Source organism: Hippopotamus amphibius, chromosome 11 (genome assembly GCF_030028045.1).
Source record: "Hippopotamus amphibius kiboko isolate mHipAmp2 chromosome 11, mHipAmp2.hap2, whole genome shotgun sequence".
In the NCBI taxonomy this organism is placed as follows: domain Eukaryota; kingdom Metazoa; phylum Chordata; class Mammalia; order Artiodactyla; family Hippopotamidae; genus Hippopotamus; species Hippopotamus amphibius.
In genome coordinates, this window is record NC_080196.1 from 27,337,438 (window position 1) to 27,364,768 (window position 27,331).

A 27,331-nucleotide genomic window follows, 5' to 3' on the forward strand; every position below is an offset into this window, starting at 1 on the left:
AGAGAAATTAAGCTGTGGGTGGTAACTTGGTGATCCCTGGAGCCCTTGCGTCTATGCTAGCAGTGACCCTGCCCAGGCAGCTCACTGCAGGTTCCTGTATTGATGTCTGTTTCTTCTTGTTACAGGCTCCCAGAATGTTAGTTTCTCAGTATTTAACAAAGGAAAGTAAGTATCTGGGAGGAAGCAAATCTATCTCTATCTTACATTATCTACTCTCTTGTCTTGCATAGCTTCTTTAACCTTTTATAATGGAAAATTTCAAAAGTACCCAAATAGAGTAGTGTAATAAAACCCCACTGTACCCATTTGATTTTTTTTTTTAACCTGGGTGAATATATTGTTTCCTATGTACTCATCTTGAAGCAATGTAAATGTTTCAATGTGATGATGGTACAGAATTGGGGGGATTACTTCTTCAATAATCTCATAATACTGGAAATTTAAAACAGTATAGTTCCATAAAATGCTTTGTATCATTCCAGGAAATGCTTTCTTCAAGACAGAAAGGGTCTTCAATGTCATAGAGCTTTGGAGAGATAAATTAGGATTCTGCCTTGCTGCTTGCCTTACCTCATGTTCTGACACCATGTACTTTGTCAGTGTTTTCCTGAAAAGAGTATTGTCTAGCTGATATTAATTTCGTTGTGAAGATAGTGACACAGCCCAAAGTAGGGAGATGTGCTCTTTGTCTCTCTCTCTCTCTTTTAGGAAGGACTGAAACTAATATCTATTGAATATCATTCTCAGGCCAGCTCCATACCAGGCTCTTTCACATTCGTTATTCCATTTAATGCTAGTCACACTCTGTAAAGTAGGTATTATTATTGCCATATAATTTTCTAGATCAGAAAACAAAATTTCCCCCCTTGGTATTCTCTAGTCAGCAAATGGAGCTTTAAAGATCACTGAAAGTTAGTGATCTTCCTTTCAGGCAATCGATTAAAAAAAAATGCAATCCCAGATGCAGTTTTCATCCAAAACACAATGTTGTCTTTTTGAAGGTCAGTGGTACACAAGGATGCATGGCTTGTCAGTGCTAAGCAGGACCTTTTCCTGTACCAGACCTACTCAGGTACCATTTCCCCTCACCATGTATTTCTCATCCCTTCCCTCACACCACCCTGGACCTTGGACCCTTTGTCCGTTCCTTCTGGCCATTTCTCTATGACCATTAACACCTGAAGCTGTCCATGCAGTCATGGATGGCCCTTTCGTTTTGTATGAGAATAAGTTGCTTGTATGAGTGTTCACTTTAGTTGCTATATTAAAAGAGGCTTAATCATAGATTTTTTTTTTTTACAAAGTCTAGGAATATAGACTGAGTAAAAGAAAGGGGAGTCATCCTAGTTCTGTGTTATAAAAAAGTAACAGAACAGAGATGGCACTGAATAATCTAAAGCACATCTTTGCAGCTACTTCAACGTCTCACCTCAGAGCATTCATTCAACAGTTTATGACTTGCTGATACAGATGCTGTTTGTGTGTTGCTATCTAATGAGTAAATCTTCATACAAAAAGACGAAAGCTGAAAACTGGAAACTTGCATGAAATTGTGAACTCAGTCCAGTAGTAGAAAGCTGGCTACCAAAGATGAGTGCTAGATTCTCTGGTTGAATACAGTCCCAAAACCACTGAAAAAATGTCAGTGAGGTTGGTTCAGATTCAAGGCAGCAGAACCTACCTTTGCCAAAAGTGCAAGAAATTTCCTAAGTCATGGGGCCATTGCCATTCACTCTAGGTAGCCTACTTCTGTCAAAGCTAAATTTTGACCCTTGCTTTTATTTTGTAGTGGTAGCCATACATAATTAGCTTCTTTGTACCTTCAGTTTACCAGAGGACATGACTACTCTTTCCCCTTGAGGGGATGAAACTTAGAACTCTCAGAGTTTGATCATAGGAAGGGGAAAGGATCAGAAAAAGTTAAATTCTTGGGGATTTAACGTGACGTTTAATATGACAGTTTAACTCATTCTTTTGTTTGGAGCAAACTGTAGACTCACATGGGTAAACTGAGACCTTGCCTGGTGTATCCAGAGTTGATTCCTCCAAAAAGCAGAGCCTACTACTGTTCTGTGATGTGTAAATAAAGTCCTTGAGGTCAGGAAACAGAGTTCCTAAGAAAGCATGATGGTATGCCGGGATTTTTGCTGATAGCGTGAGTGACTGTATTTCCTATTCCTTTCAAATATTGATCCTGTACAATATACATTCTTATCCGAATTGTTATATGTGAGTCTTTTTCTCATTATATGCATTTTGAAATTACTATTACTAGAAAAAATTACAACGGTTGCTGGTCTTAGAAAGTTAAAGTAAAAAATACATTATGGATAGCTTCTATGATTATATTATTATCTGGGTCACATCCTGGTTTATATTTGGAAGCTTACTTGTTTCCCCCTCTTGCAGAAATACTATCTGTGTTTCCAGAAACTGGGAGCCTTGGGGGAAGAACAGACATCACAATTACAGGAGACTTCTTTGACAATCCTGCCCAGGTTACCGTTGCAGGTAACTAAGCTGAAATGGTTGAAAAGAGTTCCTAGATTTAAATGCTGTAGAAGATTATGTATCTCTTATGACCTGGGGAAGATGGGGGAAGTAATCTTTGCCTCTTCGGACTCATCATGGGACCCTGCTCCGAGGTCTTTGACCTGTGTTTGGTTGATACTGGGGAAGGGAGGGGATTGTGGTTCTGCAGCTTTACCAACATGTAACAGAAATAGGATGTCCTGCTGCAGACACACTCACACTTCATGGGCAAGTCCCTCTGGTGTCCCCACCTTGGGAAGGAAGAGAAGCAAAAGCACAGCTGCCTCTTCACAAAGGTCTACTCCTCCTAAAAGGCAACCCCTCTCCCTCCCCTTAGCTCTGTCTGTATGAACAAGCAGGAGTGGGCAGGCATTTGCTATGCAGTTTCTTATAGAATGCCCCCTTGGCAAACCCTTTTGTGTAACCTGTCTAGAACCTTTTGATCTGCCTGGTGGGATGCTCATCTGGTTGGTGACACCAAGCTTGTAGGAAAATGTCCTCACATTCTCCTGTCACACTTCCTCTCCCCAGCTCAGTTCATCTCCAGTGAATGGCGCGGCATTTTCTTCCTGATTATTCTAAGTGGCCTGTGTTCCACTGCTCTGCACACTCCCTTTCTTGCCTCCTCCCATTGAGGTGACACCTTTCTCTCTACTCTCCACTTCCGCCCTTTGACGAGGAACAGGAGCCTGTCTACTTGGGTGTGGTCCTCTGTTCCTGCCACATCTATATCTCCATCGATATTGACATCTGTATCTAATTTAAATGTTCCCCTCAGGCATTCCATGTGATATTAGACACGTGTCTCCCAGGAGGATTGAGTGCACCACCAGGGCTCCAGGTAAAGATGCAAGACTCTCTGCTCCTCAGGCAGGTAAGGAAGTTGCCATGGTCTATGATGTCTGGTGACATTTTTAACCACGATGGGCTGGGAAATAGAAATGAAAGTGTTAAATTTGGTCTCAGCTGTTTGATTGGCTGGTCAGTGAGCCCTGGGTCCTGGGTCGGGGCTTTCATTTCAGAGAGGCTCTTAGCTTTACTCAGGTGCTTGGCAACACCCTGTACTCCTAGCCCCAGGCGGCTGAGTGGTCAGTGGGGTTCAGTGGAAACCATGATCCAGGAAGGGCTAACTGCCATCAAGACATTGCTATAGTGACTGGTGGAAACCCCTGAGCTGCCTCCTCCGTCCTCTGGGTCAGTTGCACTCCCGCCCACTATCTAAGAAGACAGAGCATCAGACCGTGTCTTCTATGCTCATATGACAGCTTTAGGTGAGGCGGAGAGTGGAGTGCCATGGGGTGCATTTAAATGTTGTTTCTTCTCCCCTGTGGGCAGCTGTCTGCTGCTCTGAAAAGTAGAGATGTATTGTGATGGGGCCACTAGGTTATGCCTGGAGTGTGCAAAACAGAGGGGGGCAAGGGGGCAGTTTCCACCGTCCTCCTGTGTTTGTTGAAACCTTCTACTGCATGGCTGCGGATTGCAAGTACCCCTCAGGAGCACTTTTCTGGGAAGCGTTAGAACAGGAGCTCGGGCACAGTTAGGGAGGAAGGATGGTTGATGTGTTGGGCAGCCCGGAACCACAGGCTGCTGGTGGGGAGCCCTGCCTGCCCCACAAGGGCTGACTTCACGGTTAAACCACAGGCAGGGAGCTCACCTCCTGAATCTCATCGGGGGAGAAACCTTTCTGAAGAAAGGCCATTTGGGTGTGAAAACACACTCAAAGCTTTGGCTGGCATTCTCCAGGTCCCTGATCTGCGGTTTTTACTCGGGGAAAGCTCCCACCCAAGGAAACAAAACTACCGTATGAAGCAAGTGATGGAGAGAATGTGTTTCCAGAGTCAGGAAGTAGGGAGCCTGCTTCCTCTCAGCGGTTCCTGCTCTAGCTACTGGGGTAGCGGTAGAGGAATTTCCTGAAGGCGGCTGTTCCTGTCGGTTGATAATGTCCTTTATGAAGTGCTTTTGAAATTTCTTCTGTGGAAGTGTGATGGGGCGGGGCGGGAGCGCCGCTGTCAGCAGGCGACCGTTATCGCGAGACCATTATCCCGAAACCGTTAGTTCGCGCCCGTTAGCGCGAGACCCTTAGTGCGAGGGTGAGCTGGGGGCCCGGGGTCAGGCTGAGGGCTGTGTCCCACAGAGCTCCAGAGCCCTCGACATGGTCGCCCTCTGGCCGGGCCCAGGCCTCGAAGCAGCAGTGAGCCTCTCTCCCGTCCCCGCCTCTGGGACCTAATGGCGGCGGCGGCCTCCATGGGCCCCCGTTTGGGTGGCCTGAGGGGCCTGAGGGCCGGCTGGGTCCTGGGCGCCTGGCTCCCTCAGTGGTGATGGCTGGGCAGGGTCTGGGGACCTGGCCCTGAGGGAGCTGCCAGCTGAGATCTTCCTCCTCAGCCGGGCTGGGCACTGGCGGGGGGACCCAGACTGGGTGCTGGATGAGTGCTTCTGGGCAGGGTAACCGGCCGACTGAGGGAGGCCCTCCTCTTAGCCAAGGCCTGGACCTGGGAGGGAGAAGATTCGGCCTTGGGACCTTGCCCTTTCTTGTCAGAACAGAGAATAACATGTGTTTGGTGGAGATTTACAGGAACGTTTTTACTTGACCATGACCTGAACCCAAGAACAAAGGATCTGACACCAAGTCGTTTGCGACAACTAGCCACGCCCCTCCCTCACTTTTCCTATAAAAGGGCTTTGCTGAAAGCTTTCAGGGAGTTTGGTTTTTTTTTTTTTTTTTTTTTTTTAAAGGCATGAGCCATCTGTCTCCTTGCATGGCCCTGCAATAAACCTTCCTCTGCTCCAAACGCCAACATTTTGGTATTGTGTGACCTCACTGTGCGGGGCACACGGACTTATGTTCCTTAAGGGAAGGACAAATGATCATGTATGGCAGTGGTTCTCAATGGCCTGCAGGGGGCACTTGACAATGTTTGGTCCTTACAACTGGGATGGTGGTGCTACTGCCCTCAAGTGGGTAGAGGCTGGAAGTGCTGCTAAACATCCTTCAATGCACAGGACAGCCCTCATGACAGAGTTATCCAGCCCCAAATGTGAATATTGCTGTGGTTAAGAAACCTCAAATAGAAGGTTGAAATATACTCTTGTTTTTCTGCTTATTCCTATCTGTTTCCCCTTCTTAGGAGTTAACAAGGAATAATAATAGTATTTTAAAATAATAGTAACTACCTTAGCCATCCTTTATTGAGTACTTACTATATTTATTTCAGGCTCTTTGTTTGTATATTTTAAGCTCCCTTAGTCTTTTCCTTCCAGAATTGTCAAACTGACTTTATTTCTCCCCCCAACTTTACTGAGATATAATTCACATATAACTCAGCTCCTTTAGTGTTTAGTTTCAGTATCTCGGTTTACTACTGGCCCCATTTTGATGCAGGAGAAAATAAAGGCATGAAGCAATTTGCTCAAATCTACACATAGAGTAGGAGACAGAGCTGGACTCTGAACTCACCCACGTGTGATTCCAGAGCTTTTACCCTCAACCCAATTTGTAGCCAACACTGATTGCACATATGCCTTTGGTCTCAGAGTTTGTTTAGTATAAAACACAAATGAATAAGTATGGCATCATTTAGAGTGTTATATAATAGCAGCCTGCCACATGATTTGGTCCATGTCCGCACACTGAGGCCACGACCCGTGAAAAATTTAAGGATTGCCAATTTTCTGGGACAAAGAGATTTTAGGGAATAGAATTCCCAGGCTAAATTTTACATTAAAAGAGACTGAAGTCCAGTCCTGGCTTCATGAGCCTTTGTTTGCTCTTTCACATTTTCTCGTTTCTGGACACTCCCATAAAAAAAGAGCTCCTTCATCTCTTCTGGCCCTCTGAGATGCCCTCTTAATGCTCCTTGTCAAGTTTCTCTTTCTAAGAGGCTAAATCCTACACCAAACAGTAGTTTCCACTTTGGAGAACGTTCGTATTATCTATAGAACATCTCACATAGCTACTTCATCTGGGTCTCACTGACTCACCTTCTAGGCAGTTCCTGGATCACCTTCACCCTGTAACCCGTAGTAAATCAGCTTCCCCGCTTGGGGGAGAAACACCCTCTGGTATTTATGAGGCATACATGTCTTACAGGCAATCGAGGGCTTCTCTTTGAAGTTGGAGATGCTGCTGAGGGCTCGGACCTGACAGAAGCCACCCCTGGGTACACATGGCAGGTTGTCCCTAACGCCAGTTCTCCACTTGGATTTTGGTCAAAGGAAGGGCACACTTTCAGGTATGTTGTAGGAAAAGTGGGGAGTCCAGATCACAAGCATCTTTCCTGACCTAGGTGAGGCTAGGAGATTGATAAGTAAGCAATGGGATTTGCAGGGGAAAATGTAAAACATCCACCAATTCAACACAGTTTGACTACTGTTCTCAGCTGGTGGTGTTTACGCTCGTGTGCCCCAGGCTTTTTATGGGTACACACTAAAGTTTGATCATCAGGTAAAATTTATATGTTCTATAGCATCGTTTCAAATCTGCTTTGGGAAGGACTATTCATGAGAACGTTGAGCAGGGTGGTCCAGGAAGCTTGGTAGAGAGCAGGGCAAAACTTGCTTCAAGAACGTGGTTAAGAGGTAAAACTAACATCTGGATGATGCTAAAGAAAGACTCAAGCATGTGCCCTTTGGGTAAATGAGGGAGCAGAGGCTGGGCAGCCAATGGTTCTGTTGGAACAACTATCCAGTGCTGAAAGTCAAACAGATGGCTGGTGTATAGCAGGGGAAAGTCCAGAGGGCTCTGAAGACTGTTTCCTATAGCAGTGACTGCAGAATGATAATGGTTTTTCTGTTTAGTTTAGGTTTGTCTTTTTAGTTCCTTCAAGGATGTGGCAAAAATTTTGCATATTTTAATGTGGGCTTAAAAATATAGCAGGTTAGAGAATTGTGGAGACACAGTGTGCTCTCAGTGTATATATAGGTGGCTGGATCCTTTAGGTGTGACGGCTCTCTTCTCCTTTTGAAACTCTTCTCAAAGAGGTTCGTCATGACTCCTGCGTGCGTGTGAATTCCAGACAATTTGTAACTTCTTTCTTGGCCATTTTATTGAACTTTTTTTTTTTTTTGGCTGTGGTGCACGGCATGCGGGATCTTAGTTCCCCAACCAGGGATAGAACCTGTGCCCCCTGCAGTGAAAGTGTGGAGTCTTAAACACTGGACTGCCAGGAAAGTCCCTTGGCCATTTTAAACTTCAATTCAGTTGTGAAATGGAAGGCTTTGTTCTCTGTTCAGGGAATTTCAGACATTGAAGAAACCAAGCAGGGAAGGAAATCTGAACAGAGTAGTTTCTATTGTCTTGCAAGCCTTTCTAGTGAGATATCTAATCACCAGTATATGTGGTTTTAAAGTGGCAATATTTTGTGGGTTTTTTGGTGGCATCTAGTACTACATCCTTATCACAGTTTTTGAGAACCATCAATAATGTTCAAAGGAAAACCTTTCAGCTATATTCAGTGTCTGTGGGGGTGTCAAGCAGAGTCAAGCCACCTCAAAACACAAAAGAACATTTTGACTGTCTGGTATGACCTGTAGGGAGCCTCTCTAACTGCCATTTCGAGGAACCACAAACCAGACAGTAACTCTTTCCATTCTTTCTGCCCTTAGTTTCTGTAAAATTCAAATAAAAAATTGGAATATTTATTGATTGATAAATTATGATAACAATGGACTTTTAGTTATTTTCAAAACTATTTTCAGAAAAGATTCTTGGTATCTAGATCAAATTGGCAGAAACTCTGATTGGTGATCTCTATTTCTTTTTTTTTTAAATTTATTTATTAGCTGCTTTGGGTCTTCATTGCTGCACACAGGCTTTCTCTAGTTGCTGCGAATGGGGGCTACTCTTCATTGTGGTGCGCAGGCTCCATATTGTAGTGGCTTCTCTTGTTGTGGAGCACGGGCCCTAGGCGCATGGGCTTCAATACTTGCGGCACATGGGCTCAGTAGTTGTGGCTCACAGGCTCTAGAGCACAGGCTCAATAGTTGTGGCGCACGGGCTTAGTTGCTCTGTGGCATGTGGAATCTTCCCAGGGCAGGGCTCGAACCCGTATCCCCTGCATTGGTAGGCGGATTCTTTACCACTGCGCCACCTAGGAAGTCCTCTTTATTTCTAATCATGAGAATAATACTTACTACTGATTGAGTTCCTACCATGCATCAGGCTGTATTAGGTGAGTGATCTCAGCTAAGCCTCCAGGCGTCCCTATGCTGAGGCCACATTTCCCAAAGATGACAGGATTGCCCAGGGAGCCGTGCCAATGCAAAGAGATGGGCTGAGATGCTGAGCCAGGCAGGCGCCACAGGAAGAGCTGCGAGCAGAGGGCTCTGGCCAGTCAAGTGGCACAAGAGTCAAGTGTTTCCTCCTCGTTACCACAGAGACAAACAAGGTCCAGGGGCACCATTTTTGGGTTGGTGATTTCGGGCTTGGTTGCCCTTGCTTCTTTCTCTGTGTTCCTCTGCTTTCCAGAGCACGGCTCAGTGGGTTCTTTGTGGCCCCAGAGACAAATAATTACACTTTCTGGATCCAGGCTGACAACCAGGCTTCCCTGTATTTCAGTCCGTTGGAGGACCCGAGAACCAAGGTATTCACCTCCCTCTCGCTTTCCTTCTTCTTATCCCCAGTCCTTCACTCCTGAAAAAAACACCCAAATCAAAATGAAAGCCATTGTGTTCTACTGATAGGTGTAACATGCCATTAAGCTACCAGAGATTTTAATGTATTGTTTTTTTTTGTGTGTGAGGGGTTTATTTTTTATTAATTTTTTTTTAAATTGAGATATAATTGACATGGTTTTCATTGCTGAGAAAGAGTTTGGCTGAATGTGCTGGCATGTTTATCGAGCACTTACTGTAAGTTGGGCATTATGCTACAGCTGTTATAACACCTAGTTTCTAAACTTCACTGCATCTTGTGAGCTATATGTCTTTATCTCCTTTTTCCAGATAAGGACAATAGGGCTTAGAAGGATTTTATGGCCAATCCAGGGCCATTGGGATGATAAGAGGCATATTAAGAATTCAAACCCAGACTTGTCTGACTCCAAAACTTGTGTCTTTACCACTCATTCTGGGTAGGGATGTAGGTAGTTTTATGCAGGAATTTTCTGATCAGCTTTGAAGGATAAGAAAAAGTGTTTTAACAAACAGCCGGAATTAACTAGTGCCATTGACAAAGAAACACAGTATTTCTTCTCAAGTGATGAATATGCTTCCGTGAGATAGCTTTGCTAGTTGACTAGAGAAACATCATAGATTTTGTTGCAGTCAAGTCATTTAAGTTTCTCAAAGGGCATCACATGACTTTACCCACAGCATCATGTAAGCCTAGGGTTTCAGGTTGGCTGTTCCAGCTCATTCAGCCTCATCTGAATACTATGTAATTGAGAAAGAGAGAGAGAAGAATGGCTGGAGAGGCACACACAAGTCCTAACTTGTTGGAAAAGACAGACCAGCCCCCCAATCCCTTGTTAGTAGCTGTCTAGATGCTTGCTGTTGGAGAAAGAGAGGCCCAGAAACTTCATAATGCTGGTCCTGATGTGTGGATTGGGGTGCAGGTGAAAGTGGCCTCCATCAGGATGGGCACTGCTGACTGGTTTGACTGCTGGGAGCAGAACGGGAGTGAAGAGACCTGGCAACAGAAGACCCCCAAGCTGGAGCTGCTCGGAGGAGCCAGGTACTACCTGGAAGCGGAGCATCGAGGGATAGCCCCCAGCAGCGGGGTGAGGATTGGTGTCCAGATCCACAACACCTGGCTGAATCCCGAGGTGGTCAGCACGTACCTTCGGGAGAAGCAGCAGATCCGAGCCCAGGCCCAGAGACTTCCGGAAATCCAGGTCTGCCTGTCTTCCCTGTCCCATGGGGTTAGGTTCAAGGGCTGAACTCTGCAAGGAATATAGTCCCGCCTAGTGGAAGGATTGCTGGCTGGGGGCCCGGGGACTTGAGCTGTAATGATAACTCCGCTGCCACAGAGATGGGGTATCCATCCAGTAGGGTTGAGGGGACTTTAAAAAAAATGCAAAGTCTTACTGTTGAGATGCCCTGATTCAGTTTTAGGGATTTAAGTTCCTGGTAAATCTTTCTTTGGAAACATGTTCCCCAGAGAGGAGATAATGTCATCCTAACACCCCACCCATGTACACATGCCTGTGAGTATATACACATGAGGTTTCATAGCTTTTTGACCCCTTTGGGTCCCATTTTCCCATATACTGTGTTTTCTAAGTCTGCTTTGTAAGGATCAGGCCTTTGTGTCTCTTGGTTGTGCCCCATACTTTGGTTGAAGAAGTTTGGTGTATTTTTTGTTTTTAATTGAAGTATAGTTGATTTACAATGCTGTGTTTGGTGTGCTTTTTGTTGTTCACTTTTTGGTGTACAAGGATGACTCAATGTGGACTGTGCCTCTTAAAGCTTGCAGTCTAACAGTAAAACACACACACAAAAGACCACAGAAAAAAGTAGAAACCTTCGAGTGAGATAAGACGATGGGTCTTACCCCATTGCAGAAGTGTGATGTGCCCAGCAGGGAATGTAGCGGAAGCAAAGCAGGGACTGAATCAGCCTCAGAGAGGGTGTGACATGCACAGGGCTGCTTCCGCCTCCTAGGCCACCCCTGGGAGGCAACTCGGTCAGAAGGGCTGAGAGTGGGCTCTTCAGTGGTAACCTCTAAGTGTCACACTCTAAAGAGAAAGTGTGGGGCAGGTATCAGTGGGGAGATAGATATGTATATTCTTCCAAGAAACGTTTTCATTACGTGATGACACTTGTGTTCTCCAGATAGTTCTAGAGGATAGTTAAGTTTAAAAATTGATATTGTAGTAAAAAGGAAATAGCAAGCCTGAGTGGTATGTCCTATATTCCTAGGTTGTCTCTCTGGCTCAATGAGCACACGCTCTTTAATCCCATCCCTCTTGACCTTTCAGATGCTGACAGTGTCTGGCACAGGGGACTTCTTCCTTACCTGGGACAATGTCTCTAGCCAGCCAATCCCTGCAAATGCCACAGCCCATCAGGTGGGAACATTCTTTGTGTGAGGAGAGGTGGGGGAACTAGAGGTGGTCTTTACATCCGTGGTAGGAACTCCTGGTCATTTTTCTTATTAACAGATTCAAACAGCCCTTGAGGAGTTACTTGCCGTCAAATGCAAACTGGAACCCCTTTCTGTGAACATTCTACTCCGGCTGGGATTTGAACAAAGTAAGGGCCCTGATTTAACAAATTCTGACCCTCTTCTTCATCCTTGTCTTCTCTCTTTCTTTCTCTCTCTTTTTTTTTTTCTGTAAAATGGGAACAATCTTCATTTCTTCTCTGAGGTGACTCTGTTAAGAGTCAAATGAAGATATGGAAACTGGATTTGGACACTGAGTGTCTAAGAGAGCGTCTGCGTGTTTGGGAGGGAGCTTCTTGGTGTGGGAATCAGAGAAAGAAAAGGCCTGCCTCCCACGCTGTCAGGCGGAGCAGAGTTAGAAACCAAGGATGCTGGGGAGTGAGACGTGCCGTATGCCACACAGTGGGAGAGGGGCGACAGGTTCAGGTGGGAAACTGCAGAACAGTGCAAATCTTGTTTAATTCAAATTGCATCTCAAATAAAGGAGTATCACGTAAGACAGTAGGCTAACGAATTCTAAAAATGTAAGGGTATGTTTTGAAAACCTTAGTGGTGACTTAGTAACCTTAGTGGTGAACTAAGTTACAGTCAACACCTCTTACCTCTTTGCTTCTCAATAGTTTTTTGTGTCATGGTATACATAGAAAATGGTAATAGATTTCTGGTGCACTGGGGCAGACACAGTGGGTTTCTCACGGCTGGAGCCTTCTAGCTGGGGGGTGTCGGCCACCCCGAGCCCTGCCCACCTTGATCAAGGGCTGAGGGGCCAATGTCACGGAGAACCCATAACCCATTCCCTGCAGACATGATGGGAAGCTCTATTTAACATTTTCACCTGTCTTCCTATTTTATCTAAACTGCATCCAGGCTCAGAAGCTTCCAGCTCTGATGGGCACCTCACCAGTGGGACAGAGCCCTTCTGTGGGAGGTTCAGCCTCTATCAGCCTCGACACCTTGTCCTGACACCCCCGGCTGCCCAGAAGGGCTACCAGCTAGATCAGTACCCACATGTAAGTAGCAGCCCTTGTGCTTGCAGGCAAGGTGGGTAGTGGAGGATTGGAATTATTCTCTGGGGTTGAGACTGGCGAAACAGAAACACAAGGGAGTGATTGCTATGCCTCACCCAAGGCCAAGGTGCTTTGGGCTGAGGTGCTAGGTTTCTTAACCACTGTTCCAGGTGTGAACAGACACCCCTGGACCTCCCATTAGTTAGATGCTACATGGAAGTGCCTTTGTATTAGCTGAGCCCTATGGAAGCTTTTATGTGCTCCATTATTTTCTTTGCTCTCCAGGTATGAGAGCAGACTCTACAGTCAAACTCTTTGGTTTTGAATTCTGACTCCACATCCTGCATACCCTCCGTATCTTATCTTAGTTTACTTATCTGTGAAATGGGTAATAATGGGGTTTGCCTCTCAGAATTTTGAGATAAACTAGTAAAGTGCTTGGGCAGTAGTTAGGACTAGTTTAAAGCTAGTTGTTATTTATCATAGTTATTGTTATTATTTTTTAAAATAAATTTTTATTTATTTATTTATTTATTTATTTATTTATTGGCTGAGTTGGGTCTTCGTTGCTGCACATGGGCTTTCTCTAATTGCTGCCAGCGGGGGCTACTCTTTGTTGTGGTGCACGGGCTTCTCATTGCCGTGGCTTCTCTTGTTGCGGAGCACAGGCTCTAGGCGCGTGGGCTTCAGTAGTTGCAATACATGGGCTCAATAGTTGTGACTCTCGGGCTTTCGAGCACAGGCTCAGTAGTTGTGGCGCACGGGCTTAGTTGTTCCGAGGCATATGGGATCTTCCCGGACCAGGGCTGGAACCCATGTCCCCTGCATTGGCAGGTGGATTCTTAACCACTGTACCACCTGGGAAGCCCATTATTGTTATTATTGATGGATGGACTGACACATTTCTTCAATACCTCTTATATCTTGTGTCAATAGCTCTGCTGTGCTTCATAAAAAAGTGCAATTCACTTACACTTTGGGAATTGGGGTGGCTGAGCTTATGGTAGTAGTTTCAAGTCCTTTCCTAGTTGAACGGCAGTGGGAGCTGGGACTAAAAGGTTCAGGTCGGGGCACTGCCCAACCTCCAGGCTTTCCTCTACAGCAAAGTCTCCCAATGCCAAGTGGTGGGGATTTTTCCCAGTAGGGGAGAGTTGGCAGTGTATGGAGACATTTTTGGTTGTTACAACGGGGGAAGTGTTAGCATCCAGCAGGTAGGTTCTAGGAATGTTGCTAAACGTCCTACAATGCACAGCGCTACCCCCCCGCCCCCGCCCACAGAAAAGCAGTATCCAGTCCCAAATGTGAATAGTGCTGCAGTTGAAAAATCCTGCTATATAATTTTACTTAACTCAGAGTTAGAAGCCAAGGATGCCGGGGAATTAGGGTTAAGGAATGAGGTTCAGAGAGGTACAGTGACTTGCTCAAGGTTGCACAGGTATCTGGGTCACAACAGGGGGTTTCTAATTGAGATGCTCTAAAATCCTCACAATGATGCCCAGTGCTAGGCATTGAATGACTCTCTGTTGGATAAATAACAATTTGCTCTAACCTATTTGTCTCTCCAGCTAGACTGGTAAGGTCCAGGAGGGCAGGAGGAGGCTGGCTGTCTCTCAGTGCGTGAGGCAGTTTCTAGGGAGTGGACTGTCCTCAATAAATGTTGCTAGAATGACTGCCTCAGTGACAGAGCTAAAAGACTTGTTTGGTGTCTCTAGTTGTGCCTTGCGTACAAAGGCCATGTGAATACGACCCTGAAGGTGACTCTGTCCTTCACAATCAGCTTTCAAAACACCGTTAAGAAGAACGTCACCTGTGACTGGAGTCTCCTGGGGACCAGTCCCAACAGGTAGCTCATCTGAGGGCAGGTATAGTGGGAATTCTGCCAGCTGGGATGATTAGCTCTCTTGCGGACCGTGGCCCATGGGAGGTACTAACTGTCTCTGATATTGGGGCCTCAGATACTACCTTCAACTCTGAATACATTTTATTTGGCAAAGAAGTTTGATTTAAGAGCAATTAGTTGTTACAAATCTAATACTCCCCAGAAGGAGTCTGACATTTCTCATAGGGATAGCATCATAGACCATCATATTTAGAAGAGATTTTAGGGAATATTCCTTGATGTTACAGATGAGAAAAATTGGGGCCCAGAGAATTTGTGATTCACCAAAATTCATTCAGCAAGTGAACAAAGATACTGTGATATAATTCAGGCATCTTGATCCTTTGATTCAGCGCTCTTTCCACACCTCTCACGGGTTTTCTAAGTGGTTTTAAACTTAAATGAGTCTGGAAATGTCCAAGAGTATTAATCTTCTCTGTGGTTAGAGCCTAACATGTGATCTGCTTAAGACGCACAGTCATATTGTAATTTGAAAATACCGCTGACATTGTTATGAATGGATGACGGACTTAGACGTGATTCACTGGTGTTGCATCCCAGCCAGGCTGAGCCAATCTCGGATGGGATGCTTGTACCATGGCAACCAGGACTGATTGGGTCCTCTGGTTGCATGGTCCTCAGGCCCAGGTTGGAGAACTGGGGCTCTCAGGGGAGAGGACTGCTCATGGGAGGCACTTTTCTGCTCTGTGCTTGTTTTCAGCTGGCAGTTTGCCTGCACCAACCTCTGGAAGACATGTGTACATCGATCTGTGCATCTCCAGCCACCTCCTGCAAACTCCCCAGTGCTGGTTCATCAGATTGACCTCCTCCCTTTGTCTCCAGAGATGGGCGTGTTCTATGTGGATGAAATTATTATTGCAGACGCAAACCTAACAGGTGATTATCAATTCCACTCTCCTCCATGGACCTGTCCATCAAATACCGTCCATGAACTTTTCTGGAGGGGCTGCTTTTCTTTTAATGGAGAGAGGACAGATGATTCTCCATCTTTCCTGCCTTGATCCTAGAGAAGATGGAGTTGGGATTGTGTGTCTTTGGCCCCTAGATCTCTCTAGTTAGTTCCTTTTGTTTTTCTCTCTTTATCCCAATGCTTGCTCTTGCTTTAGGTACCTGTGATCTTACCCCAATTTTACCACTTTCTTGCTGAGGTGCCTTGGTTTTCTCATCTATAAAACCGGCTCAATGAGGGCCCTATCCCATTGGATTACTGTGAAGAATAACTGAAGTATAGTGTAAAGCATTCATCATGGTTCCTGACTGTAGTAAGTGCTCAATAAATATAATCAGTTATTAGTACTATTATCATTACTATTGTTAGGCCAGCAGGATTTCTACACCTCTCCATCTGTTTATATCTGTCATACAAAGTGTTGTAAAGAACACAGCAATATCTGGCCCTGTATATGGGCCACAAGTCTGATTTACGACCCTTAGGACTGACTCGGTGGGAGTTGGAAGGTCACTACATCCTCATGAGAACATTGTCATCCTTCCTTCTGCCCGTTTCCTCCCACACATCACTCAGAGCTCAGGCCTGGCACCTCTCTGCACAAAGTCCTTTGACCTCTCATGGGTGCAGTGCTGTCACCTGGCTTTGCTTGTCTTAAGGGCAAGGTGCTCATCAGGGTCCCTACTGAGGCCATGTGTGACACACACCTGGAGATAGAAGCCCAGACAGATGGTGCAGTTTTCTCCCAGGGCCTCCAGGCTTCCAACTTTGTTCACTCTCCCTTTTCTGTCAAATCCCTTGTGACTCTGGGACTTGGCTTTCCTGCTTTTCATAGCTTCTCTGTCTTTCTCTCTCCAAGGAGAAAAGGATGGAACAGTCATTTGCATTCTGATTTTCAAGTGTAGAACATTTTAATCTTTTGCCTGGAAGTTGCAGAACTGGGGGTAGGGGAGCTTGGTGGTGGGGGGTAAGAGAACTCTCTTTCAGCCCTGAAATTACATCATCTTTGATACTCTTCAGAATTCTGTCTCATCTGTTTCAGTGATTTGAGTGTTTTGGGGGCATCTGGTTCAGAATACGTCATTGCTTATTTCAAACTCCATTTGCGTTCTGACACACTTAGAAAACAATATTCAGATGGTGTGCTGGGGTAACCATCTGAATTTGTTGGTGCCCAAGACAACTAGCTGGGGCCTTTGGTGACCCCAAGTGCTGTCCAGATTCCCAGAGGGCTGAGGGGATCAATATTTCATACATGTGAACCCACTGACTGGACTGGGAAACTAAGGACTAGATAATGTGTCATTTCCCTTTATCCTCCTCAAACCCTCAAAGCCCAGGATCCCAGCCCTTTCTTACTGCTGTCATCCCTTTGCCATCAAATGCTCCAGTATCTGGAGCCATGTAGGGGTGAGGTGGGGAGGGAAGCGGGGAGGCAGAGGGCAGAGACATGAAAGATGGGAGGTGGCTTGGGTAAAACAGTCTGTTTCCCACTGTCCAGTCATCCTGCTGGCAACAATTTTCCTGTGACTATTATTTAATGGTGACATAAACCCTACACAATCGGGCTCCGTGTTCATAGTTCGTGGTCCGATATTTATCTGATCAGCTTAACACTTGATTATATTCTCCCCCCTAATGTCCTCTATGAGAGTTCTTTTCATCTAGTGGCAGCTACCAAATATTTCTCATTTAATTCTCAGAACCCCATGAGATGGCCCTAGGATCCCCACTCTATAGATGAGGAAACCAAAGCTAAGCAGGTGCTGAGTGTCTTACATCAAATCAGCTGGGATGTGCGGGAGCCAACCTTTAATGACTCCATACTCAGCTGAGCAAATAAATTTTACTGAACACTGACTCTGCCCAGTGCTGTGCTCAGCATTGGGCCTGTAAGACCGTGACTTTAAACTGTTTTACTGTCTTGATTGCACAGACTTGGAAAAGAAGCTGCCTTTACATGTGCCCAATAGGAGGAAAAGAGGATATTAAATTCTATAGTGCTGGTCATTTAAACCTGCCATCTCACTAAACTTTCCCTGCTGGGCAGACTGATATCTGTCATGAGTCCCACTTTATGAGTGAGAAAACAGACTCTTACAGAGGTTATGGTGATTAGCTAAATGGTAACCCAATAGAAGTGGGGAATCAGGATGTGAACACTGGTCTGTCTTAAAGCTTGCAGTCTCTCTGCACACATGTTGACTCCATGCTGTGGATAAAACTCAAGTACCTCCAGTATGTGCCTTGTGTGTTTGGTGTTCCTGAGGGGGTATGTGCTTGTGTTCCTGGAGCTGCCAGCGCTTTGGGAAGGAAAGAAGGAAAGGCAGTCCACACTGACATAGATGAGCTGTGTGTGTGTGTGTGTGTGTGTGTGTGTCTGTGTGTCTGTGTATAGTGGGGTTGGTGGGGGGTCCAGTGATACAGGCAGTGATACATGGCTGACTTGGGGCTTATTGAACTTTGCTGTAAAATTAGTCATTGTCTCCTTATATCATGTCCCTGCATTTTCCTTTCTCAGCTAAACTCCTGCCTCCTCTTCCTTTTCTCTTTTTGGCAGCACGTAGGTAGAATCTCTGTTTTAAGTGTGTGCTGAGATGTAAGTAACTCCGCCTCTCCAGCCGGGACTTTCCACACAACAGGTCTTGCATCTTGATTCACTTGCTAATGATTGGATCATTGGTCTCTAGTTTCTCAGGCTGACTCTGGAACAGCTCGCCCTGGCGGGAATCTGCTGGAATTGCTCTCTGTGGTGGGATCCCCTCCCGTCTACAAAGTGACCTCCTGGTTGGCAGGGTGTGGCCTGGAGCTCCCGCTCATCACTGCAAGGTAGGGAACCATCTTTGCTCACCTGTCCCTCCTTAAAATTGCTAACTGGTCCTAGAAGACACAGAGGTGAGACGTTTATCAGGAAAAGCTACCTGCCTTGTTTAAAGCAAGAGTTCTCAATCTTAAGAATGACATATCACCCTTTACCTTGTTAAAACGACTTGCTGGGCCCTAACCCCACAATCATAATTCAGTAGGTTTGGGGCAGGGCCTGATAATTCGCATTTTTAAAAAAAATTTATTTATTTCTTTATTTATTGGCTGCATTGGGTTTTTGTTGCTGCACGGGCTTTCTCTAGTTGTGGCGAGCGGGGGCTACTCTTGGTTGCGGTGTGCGGGCTTCTCATTGCAGTGGCTTCTTTTGTTGCAGAGCACGAGCTCTAAGGTGCGTGGGCTTCAGTAGTTGTGGCACATGGGCTCAGTAGTTGTGGCTCACGGGCTCTAGAGCACAGGCTCAGTAATTGTGGCACACCGGCTTAGTTGCTTTTCTGCATGTGAGATCTTCCTGGACCAGGGATTGAACCTGTGTCCCGTGCATTGGCAGGTGGATTCTTCACCACTGTGCCACCTGGGAAGTCCTAATGAGTTCCCAAGCAATGCTGATTCTACTAATCTGGGGACTACATTCTGAGAACTAGTTCCTAGTGAATTTGTTTAAAAGTTGTTGTATTTTATGCTTTTCAGAGATTCACATTACCACTGTTTTCTTCTTGCTCCTCTCCTTCCATCCCTCGCATATTAATCTTACTGGAATCCTTTGAGGCAAAAATAGTCAAAGGAACAAAGCCAGCACATTCTAAGAGCTCACCACCAGATGGCACTAGAGCCCTATAGACATTGATTCTTCAATAAAACCTCTCAGGCTACAGTTTACAACCCAGTAACTAAGAATCAGCTTCTTCCAAGTTCATGGAACACATGTATCCTGTAATTCGTTCTTTCATTTTTTCCACTAAAACTCCAGGAAGATGGGACGAATTGTGATGCCCTGCTTTTAAATTTTCTTCCCCCCCCATTATTTAAGTAATATTATTGATCAAAATCATACATGTTCATTATTGAAAATTTGGAAAATACAGAAAAACACTTAGAAAAAGATAAAAAGCACTCATAATCTCTCTGCTCAGAGATAACTTCTATTAGCACATTGGATCCATGTTCTAACAGCCTTTGCCCCAAGCAGTTTTTGTATACATATATACATGTACATATTTACTTTTTTAAAAAAATTTCTTTATTCGTTTTTATTGGCTGCACTGGGTCTTTCCTTGCTGTGTGGGCTTTCTCTAGTTGCAGCGAGAAGGGGCTACTCTTCGTTGTGGTGCTTGGGTTCTCATTGTGGTGGCTTCTCTTGTGGAGCATGGGCTGTAGGCACACGGGCTTCAGTAGTTGTGGCACACAGGCTCAGTAGTTGTGGCTCACGGGCTCTAGAGCACAGGCTCAGTAGTTGTGGTGCACCAGCTTAGTTGCTTTGGGGCATGTGGGAATCTTCCCGGACCAGGGATCAAACCCATGTCCCCTGCATTGGCAAGCAGATTCTTAACTACTGCGCCACCAGAAAAGTCCATGTATTTACTTTTTAAACCTCAGATTGGGACCACATATAAAACACTATCTTTGCAGCATGCCCTTTTCACTTAATGATATAAATGGAACATTTCTTCACTTCATTAAGCACACTACTAGAATATGGTTTTTAATGACTGAATAGTATTCCATCTCATGGTGTGTCATGATTTATTTGACCCATTTATTGTATTAAAAGCAGGATTGGGCAGGCAGTGTGTTTACACACAGGTGCTGGATAAGGAATCCGCTAGATGGAGTGGCCTGTTTCTGCTGGGGATACTGAGTGCAGAGGTATCTGTGGACTAGCACCCGAGTTTTCATCTGACTGTGCAAATGCAGTTAGAGAACACTGGGTTCTCCTTCCACTCTGCATCAGGACCAGAGCAGTGGAGGCCAGAGTCATCACTCTTTACTCTACATCCTTGTGCTCTCAGGATCAGTAGAAGGGAAGAACCCTCATATTTACCGTACATTTTCTCTGCTGTGATGGGAGAGGGCTGCCCAGTATTTGAGAGCTTGAGCTCATGGTCTGGAAACCCAGGAGACTGCCTGGTCTTTGAGATGGAGCTGTGTTCTGTCTGGAACAGCTGCTGGAGGGTCACCGTGGTTAATGCTTTGTTTCTGACATGTCACAGCTCTGTGCCCACTGAAGGAGCAGAAGAAGGATCCAGGTTGGTCCAGGTGACAACACAGAGACTACAGAGGACAAGTCCACCTTTAGGAGGACACTTTCGCATCCAACTTCCTAACACAGCAATTTCTGGTAAAGGGGCCATTAGGGGTGCAGCGTTTCTCATTTTACAACATCCTGTCAGGCAGGGTGACAGTCTTAAAGTTATTTTGTTTATTTTCCAGTGTCTGAGAATGACCTTCTTAAAGTTAAAGATCTGGACAATAACAACAGCTTATCATTGTTCATATGATCCCAATCTTTTAGTTTTATAAATGTGGAAATTGAGTGAATTAGCTTCCTGTGGCTGTCATAATAAGTTACACAAACTTGGTGGCTTAAAATGACAGAAATTTATTCTCTTACAGTTCTGGAGGCCAGAGTCCAAAATCAAGTTGTTGGCAGGGCCATACTCCCCACTCAGGCTCCAGGGGAGGATCCATTTCCTGTCTCTTCCAGCTTCTGGTGGCTGCCAGCATCCCTTGGCTGTGGGTGCATCAGTCCAACCCCTGCCTCCTTGGTCACGCTGTCTCTTCCTCTTCTGTCTGCAAACTCCCTCTGCCTCTCTCTTGAAAGGATATGTATGAGTGTATTTAGGGCCCACCTGGATAATCCAGGATGAACTCCTCTTCTCAAGATCCTTAACCACATCTCTTGCTCCATAAGGTAATATTCACGGTTTCTGGGGATTAGGACGCTGACATATCTTTTTGAGGGCCACCATTCAGCCGACTAAACTCAGGCTTGCCCAAAGCTCATACAAGTAGCTGATGGCAGGGTCCGGGTATGAACTTGAGTCTTTGCTTCTCAGTTCAGTCCTCTTCTCTCTAGAGTTTCCTAGGCCAAGATTCACTGCAGCCACAGCCCTTCCAAATTGAACTCCACAGTGACACCACATGGTAGCAAGGATTTTATGAACCATAACACAGGTAGAAAGAGCTTTCGGCTGTAATGAGTGTAGAACAGTTTCTAAATCTACAAGTGCATACACATCTCACAAAAGACAGGATTAGAAGTGATTATAATATGTTATTTATTTGGTAAAATCATAGGGGAATCAGAAAGGAGGCTCAGGAGAACTCAAGAATGGCTGTATAAAAATTGGCACATGGTCCAAAAGTCTTCTGCCTTCCCGAGCAGAAAGATGCTGGACTTGCAAAGAATCCTCTTGGCTGGAGGAAGGGAGTGGAGTTTTTACTCTAATAGGGCAACTTAGGAAAAATGACAGCCCCTGGGCTACTGGAGTCTGATAAGTGGGTGAAGAAGTGCATCAGAGACGTGCCTCTATGAAGCCCATTGCTGTGCTGTTTCCCTTATAATGAGAGAGCTGCAGCCTGTCTGTAGAGAGACTTTTCCTGCTGTCATCTGCAGTTGCTCATACTCCTGACATCACTGCCTGCAAAACAGCTGGGGGGAATGCCAGCCTTCACCTGGCCATTTGAAATGGCCCTCAAATGAGGTATTAACATAGAGTAACCTTTTTAAAAAGGACGAGAATTTTGTTTGCGTTTTGGAAATACAGTAGTATTTCGTTAACACTCCAGGGCAGTATGGGATTCAAGAGGAAATCTCTTGAATAGGTAGAAGGCAACCTGGGTTTTAATCTAAACCCTTCTCACTTGGTTGGCAAGCTTCTGAATCACAATGGGTTTCATTTTCTTAATCTCTCAAGGAGGCTAGGATATCTAGATGACGCACCTCACAGGGATGTTGGGAGTAGCTACAGAAATGGAAACTTTTGGTAAAGCATGAAACAGGGTTCAAACACAAGCAAGGCTTAAGCCCAGAGTGCTGTTATTTCTCTGGGGATGTGGCTGGGCTTAAAGGAAATTCTAATAGAGAAACTGGAGTTCAGTGCTAGCATTCCTTAGCTTGGTTGGCTAAGTTTTTATGGGTGTCAGCTGCTTTGTGCCTTCCCTACTCCTTGTGAAAGGTGGCCAACTTTTCCCTGTTCATAGGGCCAGCTAAATTTTTCCAGGGAAAACCCAATATTTAATTAGATTTTCAGGCATTACCAGGGTGTCTGGAATTTACATTTTGAGTTGACAATCGAGATAGTTTTGTCTGCTGTGATTGTGTTCTCTGCTTGAGAGATGGATGCTGATTAAAGAGATCGTGATTAAAAAAAAGTGAGCACCTACTTATATTTGCCTTAAAGATAGTTTAACTGGCTGAGGACTCTCTTGAAGCTACATCTTGAATTCAAGGGTCTGTGCATGTGTAGTAGGCATTCTGACATGTATCTTCTGCTGTCTTGATGATGAGATGCTGCGAGGTGGAGTAATTAGTGTACTGTATTTTCTGTATCATGACCTTCTCCCACAGGTGTCCCTGTGCACATCTCAGCCAGTCACCTCCAAAAGCTCTTACAAACCAACACTGACGACTTCATATCCAGGTACCTCAATGTTAATGACTTCACTGTGACGGAGGATCTGAAGTCTTGCTATGAACACGTGTGGACCCTCTCCTGGTCCAGCCAGGTTGGGGACTTGCCCAACTTCATAAGGGTATGTACGGCACCCCTTTTGGTTTTATGGATTTGGTACTCTGGAGCAATTTCGTGAAAAAAAAAATCAGAATTATATGAATGAAAACTTCCATGATTTGTGAATTTTGTTGGAATATTCAAGTAAAGGGGTTCAAGGATCTTTCTGAAAGTTTTCAAGATGTATTTTATATCTCATATGTCTAACTAAGCAATTTAAACCCAACATCTCCTCTTCTAACTTGGTGTGGGTAGAGAAGTTGCTGGTCAGTGTCCACCATACAATAATTCTACATCTGTTATTGGATAATTTAAGCAGATGTGATTGACTTAGATTACTGTGGAGGCAGATGGCACAGCAGAAGGACGTTTAGGAAAGGATTTGCTGTCTTTGGATAATGACAAAACCAGATGCTCTTGCATATTTAGGGTTTTAAAAAATAACCTAATGATCATCTAGCATTTGGTTTTAAGAAGTGAAACCCGAGATGAAATTTTATTCTTGTTATTTGGTATTGCGGGTCATCTGGTTTTCAGACAAAATCCTTGGGTGGAGATGGAGGAAGGATGGGAGTCGTCTCATGGCCCTTGTTTCCTGACATTTTACTTTAATATTTTGGATTGCAAACTTGTAAAATAGAAAAGCACATGGAAAACAAAATATCTCAAGACTTAGAAGATTCGTCTAGTGTGTATTTTTTGGGTAACTCTACTTGCAAATAAATATTCTTCTGGTCTACTGGGGCTTTCATTAGCTGTTACTTACTATTAGGTTTCTAGAGTTCAAGCCCCTGTCACTTCATTTTCACTTTCTAGCTATCTGATTATCTTAAACAGAATGTGAAAACACCCTTTGTTATTTGTTTTAATCAAGATTAGACTTGGCATGAATTCACCAGAAATGTAACCATCTTAGGTATCTGATGAAAACCTCATGGGATTGAACCCTGCTATAACCACTCGTGTGATATATGATGGTGGAGTCTTTCTTGGACCCATATTTGGAGACATGTTGGTCACTGCCAACCAGTACACTCAGGTGAGAATGGATGGGCCACCCAAAGTGAAGTACTAGTTTCAAGTCTACTGCAGCCTCTCCTGATTTTTAAAATGGACCAACCCCAAGGGTCAGTTTTCTAATTCATAGAACAGGGGCAGTTATGGCTGTACTCTACTTCCACAGGGTATAAAGAGTACGCTGCAAATATAAGTGCTTTGTAAATAACAACATCTTGTTATTATGATTATTGATGCTCTAATGGTATCAAAAATAGAGAACCTCTCTAGCTACGTATGATTTACACCTCCATACAGTGGCCTTGGGAAGTAAATGAGCTAAGTCAACTCCTTTTCTCTTTAAAATGTCCTTTGCTCTTTCCCATCTTCTGTTGTAAGTCATCTGCTTATACTCCTAAGTCATGTGCTTTTAATTTGAGAAAATTTTAAAATGCAAAACTATTAAGAATAATATAACCAACACCTGGGTACCCAAACGAAGATTAACAGTTGCCAACATCTGATGTATTTATTTTATCTTTTTTGGGTCTTTATGAATAAAATGAAACATTACAGATGAAGTTGAAGTGTTCTTATCACCTGTGACTTCATGCCATCCCAATGCCCCTTTCCTCCATACGCAAACACTATCATAAATATAGTGTGTGCTTTTAATCCTTGTTTTATATGCAGAGAATCAAAGTCCTATCTTTTTCACCTTTCTCATCTCCAAGAATTGTAGACTTCTGTTAGATTAACCTTAGTCCCACTGAGAGGGAAAGACATAATTTATTCTTGGGGACCTCCCCTTCTAGGACAAAAAAGACCCCAAGCCAAACATCCAAATACACTCTGATCTTCTGTTATACGAGTGTGAGTCAAAAATTATCCACACGCCGACTGTAGAATTTACAGAAGTTTTAGAATAACTGGAGTGCGGATAATTTTTGACTCTCCTTCGTACATCCATGTAGTGGTGTTGGAACAGAGGTGCCTTCTCCACTAGCATTTACCAGCAAAGACAGGGCTTTTCACAGGAAGTAGGTACTCAGTTGAAAATATAAAGTCATAAAAAGTCCTCACGCATTTTGAATTTACTTCTATGTGACAGAGAGGGAATTTACTCCAGATTGAGCAAATTTAATTGCAGAATGTTAGGTTTCTGCATATTTACCATCATTCAAAAAAGGCCTAACATGTTTTGAGTCATGCTTCACAATTTAGGGTCTATTACTGGAAAATAGAAGAAAAAACAAGAGAATAAGTGAATCATTAACACATTTTAATTTGGGCACATTTCACAAGTACTTTATGAATACCCTTGAGCGTATGAAATATGTATGTTTGCTTTTGCCTTTTTCCAGGTGGCTGTGCGAGTGAACGACATACCAGCTCATTGTTCAGGTTCCTGTTCCTTCCAGTACCTTGAAGGGTCAACTCCCTGGGTCCACTCTGTGTGGTATGCCTTCGGTATGATGTGCACTTGGCATTGAGAGGAGCATACACTTTATTTTTTATTGTAGTATAGTTGATTTACAATGTCATGTGAGTTTCAGGTGTACAATGCAGTGATTCACAGAGATATATATATATATTCTGATATATATTCAGATATTTATATATACATATTCAGAGAGATATACATATTCAGATATATATATATTCAGAGATATACATATATATATATTCAGCTATATATATATCTATATATATATATACTTTTTCAGATTCTTTTCCCTTATGGGTTATTACAAATATTGAGTATAATTCCCTTGTTGGTTATCTGTTTTATATATGGTAGTGTGTATATGTTAATCCCAACCTCCTAAATGATCCCTCCCACACCCCTTTCCCCTTTGGTAACCATAAGTTTGTCTTCTGTGTCTGTGGGTCTATTTCTGTGCAGGAACTTTAGATTCAGAGTGATTTGTTGGAGGCCGTGTACCTGGTGATGGGTGGGTAGATGGTGCATCTGTCCATGGGATGGATGTTGAGTGATGCAGCAGAAGGTGCATTTTTCGGCCAATCTAAATGAAATGATTATGATTTAAAATGGTGGATTTTTTTTTTATTTTGGCTGTACCGCGCTGCATGTGGTATCTTAGCTCCCTGACCAGGGTTCAAACCTGCGGCCCCTACAGTGGAAGCGCTGAGTCTTAACCAATGGACCACCAGAGAAGTCCTGAAATGGTGGATTTTTGATGACTTAAAATGTTGTATTCTCTTTGTCCCTTGTTGTGAAATATTCTTTATTTTTATTTTTCCCCCATTTTTTATTGACTAATGATTTTTCATTACTAATTTGAGAAAATTTAAGATGAGGACTCTACATTATTAAAATCAATACAGATTCCAACACATGAGTGAGCATTCAATTCCTTGAATTTTGGGAGATGAAGGTGAGAGGGAAAGAATATTTGATAGAGTTCTGGTAAATGGAATGATATTGATGATTTCTTTCTCTTAATTTCTTTCTTCTTTTAAGATGACATCGACCTACTGGTTTATATTACTGGAAATAGTTTCTCTGATGACTCTGAGGCCTTACAGGTTACAGTGAACAAAACAAGTTGCAAAGTTATTTTCTCAAACCAAACAAATGTGGTGTGTCAGACAAGCCTGCTGCCCGTTGGAGTGCATCGGATCTCAATGTTGGTGAGACCTTCTGGTCTTGCCATCCATGCCAGTGGAGGAGGCCTCTTTCTAAATGTAGAGCCCAGATTGGATGCTGTGGAGCCTTCCAGAGCTGCAGACATTGGTAATCCGGGGACACCTGCATTGCATCTGACCCTCTGAAGCTGACATTCTTGTCAATCTGCAGGAATCTAGTCCTGCTGTGTAATCAGTTCTGTAGCCACTGTTATTCACAGCTTTTTGTTTTCTGCCATCAGCATTTCTTCCAATGAGTAATAGATATTTGAGCCCTTAAATGAACTCACTTGCCACCAAAAGGACCATAGTTTGGCTGACGGTGTCAGGCATCATTGGGTCAATCACTGAGTCATTGGGACAATCTGATCAAATGGAAATAACACTAGGTGGGGAGTTAGGACATGTGCCTGGGTTTTCAGCCTGCCAAAGTCAGAAGTGTGACCTTAGAAGTTTCGGATACTTCTGTGGGGCTTAGGATGAGGATGGGCACAGGATCATTTATCGAGTACCTCTTCTAGGTAGCTGCACACCCTAAATGCTTACAGCAGCTGGAAAGATAGACTTATTATCCACATTTTTTCAGATGAGATAATAGTAGTTCTAAGAAGAGAGTGACTTGCCCAAGTCTTCCTGATGGAA

At 44.1% G+C, this 27,331-nt stretch overlaps 1 protein-coding gene across 1 annotated transcript in view; it reads left to right on the forward strand.

The window, feature by feature from the left end:
* The window catches only part of PKHD1 (PKHD1 ciliary IPT domain containing fibrocystin/polyductin), a 443,114-nt gene that overhangs the window by 15,890 nt on the left and 399,893 nt on the right, over positions 1-27,331 (forward strand). Inside the window, exons 9-26 of the mRNA XM_057700365.1 lie at positions 126-165; positions 1,002-1,072; positions 2,410-2,511; positions 3,311-3,406; positions 6,620-6,761; positions 8,996-9,110; positions 10,083-10,361; positions 11,448-11,537; positions 11,631-11,721; positions 12,500-12,642; positions 14,352-14,482; positions 15,240-15,415; positions 18,179-18,317; positions 20,522-20,649; positions 22,882-23,066; positions 23,961-24,083; positions 25,405-25,510; positions 26,526-26,798. Of these exons, the coding sequence (XP_057556348.1) occupies positions 126-165; positions 1,002-1,072; positions 2,410-2,511; positions 3,311-3,406; positions 6,620-6,761; positions 8,996-9,110; positions 10,083-10,361; positions 11,448-11,537; positions 11,631-11,721; positions 12,500-12,642; positions 14,352-14,482; positions 15,240-15,415; positions 18,179-18,317; positions 20,522-20,649; positions 22,882-23,066; positions 23,961-24,083; positions 25,405-25,510; positions 26,526-26,798 (2,430 nt within the window). The remainder of the gene's footprint in view (positions 1-125; positions 166-1,001; positions 1,073-2,409; positions 2,512-3,310; positions 3,407-6,619; positions 6,762-8,995; positions 9,111-10,082; positions 10,362-11,447; positions 11,538-11,630; positions 11,722-12,499; positions 12,643-14,351; positions 14,483-15,239; positions 15,416-18,178; positions 18,318-20,521; positions 20,650-22,881; positions 23,067-23,960; positions 24,084-25,404; positions 25,511-26,525; positions 26,799-27,331) is intronic.